Raw genomic sequence first — 7,657 nt, forward strand, 5'->3', positions numbered from 1 at the left:
TTCAATAAGAGGTCTATTGCTCTGCTTTGCAAGGTTTCTTTTCATTATTATTTTATACCCTTTGGGACATAAAATAAAAACAAAAGCAAAACTTTGCAAAACCCATGGAATACACTCAAGAAGTATCAACTGGTTGGCTTTGTGCTCCAAAGAGGTTTTCCTTTGTGGTCTGGAAGTCTCAGAATGCTGCATTCTGGGACATCACAGTGGAGCAGGCCAGCACAACTTCATAGCATCTTCAACAGGAATAAACATTTAGATTGCTTTTTGGGTTTTTTTTTTTTTTTTTTGGCTGCTTCTGCCCAGATTGCAATCCCTGGGTATAAAGGGATTCAATCACTCTTCATTCTGCTGTAGCAGCAACTGATGTAAATGGTTCTAAATATGGATAAGGTGCCATTGCCCTGACTGGTTACTCCTATTACCAATTTAAATTATCTCAGATTTGTTTTCATGACCAAAAGGTTTATCAGAGGTTTGGGTGAGCTAAAAAGGAGGTGGGCGGGTGGTGTGAAGGAAGAGCTCCTGGAATAGATTTGTGTCATCTTTGTGTTTTCTTTGCATACAGATGTGTATATGCATATAGAAAAGTTATAGCTTATTACCGTGGGTGGGAAAACAGTATGGAGTTGAGTATTTCCTACCATACACTGACTAATGGATGATTTCAGGTTATAAGCAAGAGCAAGCAGCTAACACACCCTTGTATTTTCTCTGTGTAAAAATGTGGAGAGAATGTTTCTTCACCAAACAGTCTCTCTCCACAACAAGGAAGCCTTTGTTGCACCTCTCACAGCAGTTAGGAAGCACTGAGACAAAGCATGCCTGGTTAACTCTGCACCAGTTGAATGAGGCATGCATCCAGCAAGATAAAGACGGGAAAGGATTAGCACCTTCTCATGCTTTAAGACATTTTTTTTTAAAAAAAATCCAATCTGTGGTTTGCACAGGTATTTTTTTTTAATATCAGCGTATTTTTAAGGAGCAGCAAAACTTCATAACCAAACACAACCGGCTGAAAACTGAAATTTTAGATTCCGAATTTTTTTTTAAAAAAAATCTTTCCATGAAATGCATAGTATTTTTCTCCCCACCCACTTCAAATATCCAATTCACATCACATGATGCCCTTTTACATTAATGGAGTGCATTTATTAGTGGGGAACTAAGCAGAGCTGATTCTTTCCACATGTACAGCAGCCAGGACTTTTATCTATTTTTAAACTTTTTTGTTAACTGTACAGTCCAATATAGATTTATTAAATTTATTTCTGAAGGTATTAATCCACTCTTCTCTCTGATAAAGCTCTTGATCACATCATCTCAGAGTTGGTGGGTTCTCCATCTCCCTCTCTCACACATTCTTACACACAGCTTTTCTGTTTTGTGATGCTAAGAAGCACCCAAAGGAAAACTTACCTACAGAGGCACCAAAGGACAAACCCAAGTCCACAGTAAGGGTCCAAACAGATAGCAACTTCTCTAGAAGGATAAAGCTCACACTGCAGCTTAATAGAACGACAGAAGGCACTAGTGGCTGCATGAGACATCTGGAAGAAAAGATGGCAGTCATTAAGATGATGAACTGTAGCGTTCTGTACGTTTGTTTCTGAATGGCTGCCAGGTCTTCAGTCAGTAAGAGGATTGATAAAAATAAGCATCCCCTTTACAAGCCCCCTGCAAAAACACAGACAGAATCATTTATACCTAATGAAAATTAATATGTTTTCCAATACCTAAATTCAGTCAGCCAAGTTTTAAAAAAAAAGTAAAGAGAAGAGAGGGAATGACTCATCAGAGTCTTTGATTTCTAGGTTAGAAATTGTCAGGAATTAAATGCCACTGTAAAGAAAACAGGGTACTTCTTTTAAACTGGGGCAGGGGGAAGTGTCAGAATGGTGACAACTACAGCTCAGTGATTACATGTTTGGAATAAAGTAAGTCCCCAGTTCATTCTCCAGAATCTCCTGGGCAGCACCTTGGGAGAGCCCATCTATCCAATCCTTTTGATAGCCCCTATCAATTGATTTCCCGTTTGGGAAAAAGACACATTACAAACACAGTAATAACATAATGCACCACAGATATAGCACAGCAGAGACACCATAGTGCTGGAAGGGTAACAGCAACCTTTCCAACTCTAGCCCAACATCTGGGGACCCAACTTCCATCACCCTTGACCACTGGCCACATTCTGAAGGAAGGATGAGACTCATAGTCCAAAACTCTTTGGGATCCAAAGGTGGATCAGATGAGGCTGACTGTTCTTAGTGAGAATTTCATACCATTACAGCCTGTTTGATGCAGTATGGAATAAATGCAGGTTAAGTTGGCAGTATTTTGGACTACTTTTCAAATCCCCCAACTGATTAGTGTCTGTGCTGGGTAGGGGCAACCAAGCATATTTTATTTTATTCACATATAAATACAAAATGGCATGAGGTATACTTTAAAAAACGAAACAAACATGGAATGGAACATGAAGCACTCCAAATGTTGTTGGCCTGAAACTTCCATCAGCTCTAGCCAGTATGGCCAATAGCAACAGATGATGGGGACTGGGGTCAAATAATGATGATGATGATGATGATGATGATGATGATGATAATAATAATAATAATTTATATTTCCCACCTCTCCCTGTGGATCTTCTGGAGGTCCATAACATCCCAATCTCTGCATTGCAATACTCTACCCAACCTCACTCCATGTCATCCACACAACATGTTTCACATGGCATCATTCAGTCTAGGTGTGGACTTCCTACCTTCACCCCCGCTAGCATTCCAGTTGTGGATACACTGAAATCAAGATAAGCCAGCATGTCAGGGTTAGATGGTTTGTAGATCTGAGGAGGCCGCTTCTTTGGCAAATCATCTGAGGGGAAAAACCCAGAAAGGCATGATTCCTGAAGTGCCTGGAAGATGCAACAGTACTTCAAAATGAGATGAGCAGAGGAAAGCAAATACCTGTGTCTAATATAGGGGGCCACGTTCTGACATCCACAGCTGCTGCTGCTTCTCGTGATCGTAACAATTTACATATTAATTGTGTTGTCATTAAACAAGCAGACCGACTCACCTGAAAGTTTCAGAAAAAAGAGAGAAGATAGAAATGAGACAGATACTGCCTAACATACAAATTGTTGATATATTATTGGGGCATATATTTAAAACTTAAAGTTTTTTAAAATAAGTGTTTTGTTCAGTTACAAAAACAGAATGGTCACATATGCAATCCTATGCAACTAGCTCAAAATATTAAGGCAGCTTTAACTTATTATATTTTTACCCTGCTCTTTAGACTTTTGAGGCAATATGGAAGGTAACTTGCAATAACTTCACAACAAACCTGTGAGGTAGAACACCCTGAGACAATACTGGCATATACCTTCTTTAAAAACAAGAGAAGTCCAGCCCATGAAGTTCATGCATCAGTTCTGCATTGTTTTTATCTACTGTAACTTTTATTTGTTCAAATACTTTAAACTCTAAATTGTCTTAGATATCTTGGGTACATGCCGTATGTAATAAAAATGGTTGGGCAAGGATATGAATCCAGTTCACATTGGTCATGGTCAGCTACCCCTCTGGGTTTTTATCTAATGGGACAAAATTGGGGGAAATTAATTTTTAACAATCCAGAAGCCTCCAGTCATCATAGCCAATTCTGGAGGATCCTGAGACCTATAGTTCTTGGAAATATCATTTTTCCAAGCATTAGCTGGGGAGAAGCTAGCTTCCTTCCTTCCTTCCCTCTTTCCCTACCTCCCTCCTCTCCCCCACTACAAACTGCTTTGAAAGAAAAGGCTTTTCAAAAGCAGCTTGTGATCTTGGAAGTGACTGAAGATGTGTGGAGGTTCAAAGGGAAGAAAAGTTTGACAATGTCATCAAGATATGCACAAGCTCCTGGAATCCTGCCATTGGTTTCTTTCTTTTAATTAACCATTTTTATTAACCATCTGACCTCCACAATCATCTTCACTGTAGGCAACGTGGTTGCGATGTTCTGTGGATGTGGAGGACGAACTGTGATTGGCACGCAGCCTGCATATAAGCACCCGTAAAATGCAGCAATCAAATCTATTCCTGCATGAAGAAGAAGCACAAGAACACAATATGATGTTCTAGTTTGAAGGAGAAAAAAAAAACAAACACCTTTCAAGTCAACACAATTTATGAAGACAATGCTAGCACTGAGCACAACACAGTCAGTGGTAGTGCATGGATCCCATGTCAATGGGGCAGTGAATCTATTCTGGGTTTAAATTAAAACTTAGGTAGAGAAGCTTCCCAAGATGCTATTTGTGGGGCACCTTGAATTGCATCCTTAAAGTTCAAAGTAAATCCCAGAGTGGATTCATCATGCCATTAATATGGAAGCCACCAGTCATCCACTGACTATGTTGAAAGATTAAAAAATCAATATGAATGTTATGCTATGTGCTGTTTCCATTCTTTCTAATTATTCTTAAGCTTCTCCAATTTTTCTAATATGAACTATTTTCAAAAAGCATGGAAAGCACCCTTAAGGAAAGGGTGAGCAAAATGTGGCCCTCCAGATGTTGTACTGCAACTCTCAGACTTTCTCACTACCAACTATGCTAGCTTGGGTTGACAGGAGTTGAAATGCAACATCAGAAGGTCCACACTTTATCCACTCTTGCCTTAAAGGTTTGAACTGATGTCATCAAAAGGATAAGTGAAATTAAAAGAGTTTATGACAGCCCACTGGATCATCATGCTATCTCAGTTCAAGTGGGAAGTGACCAAGGAGAAGGCCTTTCTTTTCAAGGTGGAATCTACTCTTCTGGGAGGCTCACCGGACATCAATTTTCAGGTCACTTTGGCTGTTGGAAGAAAGCAGCTTCTGTACTTAGTGCTCTCTTGTCCACCAGGGATGAGCTGGTTTAGACAGAGGAAGATTAGGATCTTTTGTCTTCCTTTCCCACTTGCTTTTCCTTCCTCTGTCAGCCACCTATCCCAAAAGCATTATGTCCAGATAGCACTGGCTGGTTCAGTCAGGGTTATTTAAGTGACTGTCTTCTGCTGTAAAAGAAAAAGAACCAACCCAGAGTGAATTCCTCTGCTCTTTCTTCCTGACTGCTTTTTGATGAGGGAAGACATATTCAACATGTCTCCCTTACATCCTTTCCCCTTTTAGATTAGTTTAGAAAGGATCAGGCTATTGCTATCCAATAATGTTATTTCCTTCACAAATGTTCCTCCTGTTGGGGATTCTAAACTTATTTTTTTTCCTGCAATTTGGTTCTTTCTAATTCACTATCCTAAGATGGGCATCTCCGCTGTGACTGGAGTAATGGCTCTAACAGGCCTTTCATTCCAATAAAAATATCGCATGATCCTTCCCTTCTAACATGAACTGATGTCATCAAAAGGATAATTAAAACTAAAATGGAGTTTAAGACAATCCACTGGGGCATCATGCTGTCTCTGTTCAGGTAGGCAGTGACTTCTTTTCATGGTGCACTTCCTCTGGGAAGTACACCTGGCTCCAACTTTGATGTCATTTTGGCATTATGCAAAGAGTTTTTGTTTGTTTGCTCAGGCATTCAAGGGTATAGCATAAGATGCTTTTAGCTGTGCCCACTCTCACCCCCCACCCCCCCGGAAGTTTGGCTGAATATCTTCTATTTATTCTGAGTTTTCCATTATACTTTCATGTTTTCAAACTGAATTTTACATATTGTTTCTCCCTATTATTTTAACATATGCTGAACTCAGGGTTTTGCACTGGGCAATGGAGAAGAAATCTTTTACACAGATAATAATAATGACCATGATTTTAAAAAACCAAACTACAGGTGATTTATACACTATATACCAAATGAATACATTATTAAATGATAGGTTAACATTTCTGTAAATCCTGCTCACTGAATAGGTCTACTCAGGTTGGGACAAGCTAATGCACTCAGGCTATAATTGAGTGTAACAAAACTCTGTGTCTTCATTTTGTTCCTGAACAGAAGGTTTTTATGTGATCATTACTATTTTTAAGTTGTTGGAAACAAGCTCTCTTTATATTGGAGAAAGTTGAGAAAGAAATCCAGCTTTCTCGCATCGTGTGATTGCTAGGTATTGGGGTTCCTACACTGCTGAGTATTTCTTATTGTGGTGCTTTTTGGATATGTAGAAATGGCACCTTCAATTTAGACTGATTCTGAGCTGAAATAATTGAAATTAACAGGTACAGTTGGAAGAAAAGTTAGACATAGCTAAGTCCCATACAGAAAGATGGGAAAAGTGGGACATAGCTAATCTAAACCTCACAAAGTGCATACACTCATTGCTTTTCAGCCATTATTATTTTTAATGACTAGCTCTGTTAGCCAGCTAAAGGTCAGTTTACAATACCAAAGTTTTCAGAGTCAGCACTGAAAATACATATATGCTCTTTACCTGGAGGGTAGACCAAAGCAACGTGATCACCATCTTGTAAATGTCCCCGTTCCATCAACATAACTGCTATCTTTTCAGATCGCTTATGTAGCTGAACACATGTTAGAGAGTTTGCTATTGTCCCCTGTATTTGGGAGGAAGGAAAAAGCAGAGAGCTTTAGCAAGTTTTTTTTTTAATGTACACGTTTTATTCATAAATGATCTAATTACAGCTCATTTTAAACTGGGTCAGTGATATAAATGTGACATATAACAACTCATTTTCACAGTTGTGTGTGGAATCTGAATTAGTGATGAAAGTCAGAAAGATGAACCAACTGTTGGCCTCTAACCAGGCCCAAATGCCCTTTAGATTTCTTCTCAACAACTACAGTGGTACCCCGGGATACGAATGCGCCGCCTTACGAAATTTCCGGGTTACGAAAAAAATCAATAGGAAAAAACTGTTCCGGGTTACGAAGGTTTTTTCGGGTTACGAAAAAATTTTTGGTGCTTTTCGGCGCTATTTCGCACGAAATCGCGGCTTTTCCCCATTAGCGCCTATGGCTTTTTCGGCTTACGAAGCATTTCGGGTTACGAACGCGGCGGCGGAACGAATTATTTTCGTAACTCGGGGTACCACTGTACTTAATTATAGTTGGGGGGGGGTTTTGGTGGCTTTTTGGGCTATGTGGTCATGTTCTAGAAGAGTTTATTCCTGATGTTTTGCTGGCATTGTGGCTGGCATCTTCAGAGAATGCTGATCTGGAAGTGTGTGTGTGTGTGTATACACACATACATACACACACTGTGTGACCCTGGGTGAAGAGGAGTGATTCCCATGTTAATCTGTGTATTGTTCTGTTGTTGATGGCCTTCTCAAGGTAGGAGGATATGCAAAAGAGGATTAGTGTCTGCTAACTGGTGATCATCGTCTGTCAGGGAAGCCTCTGACCCTGAGTGGTTTCTCATTTGCATTTTCTGAGTCCTGGTTTTGGTGTTCTTTAGGACTGGTAGCCAAATTTTATTTACTTTAAGGGTTTCTTTTTTCCTGTTGAAGTTGTCCAAGTTTTTGTGGATTTCACAAACTACTTAATTATTTTTCTCTTCCTTTACATCAGTGCCTCTAAGGGGAAGGAATCACAGGCCTGTTACAGACAGGCCAAAATAAAACTGCTTCTAGTCACTTTGGAGGAATGGTATTTCAATGATGCATGCGTCCTAAGAGTCCAAAAGCCGCACCAAAGCTGCACTCC

At 39.7% G+C, this 7,657-nt stretch overlaps 1 protein-coding gene across 1 annotated transcript in view; it reads right to left on the reverse strand.

The window, feature by feature from the left end:
* DIP2C (disco interacting protein 2 homolog C) overlaps nucleotides 1-7,657 on the reverse strand; it is a 378,320-nt gene that overhangs the window by 40,356 nt on the left and 330,307 nt on the right. The window contains 5 exon segments of the mRNA XM_042473238.1: nucleotides 1,420-1,550; nucleotides 2,768-2,877; nucleotides 2,970-3,081; nucleotides 3,967-4,088; nucleotides 6,423-6,546. Of these exon segments, the coding sequence (XP_042329172.1) occupies nucleotides 1,420-1,550; nucleotides 2,768-2,877; nucleotides 2,970-3,081; nucleotides 3,967-4,088; nucleotides 6,423-6,546 (599 nt within the window).

The sequence above is a fragment of the Sceloporus undulatus genome, chromosome 6 (assembly GCF_019175285.1).
Source record: "Sceloporus undulatus isolate JIND9_A2432 ecotype Alabama chromosome 6, SceUnd_v1.1, whole genome shotgun sequence".
Lineage (NCBI taxonomy): Eukaryota > Metazoa > Chordata > Lepidosauria > Squamata > Phrynosomatidae > Sceloporus > Sceloporus undulatus.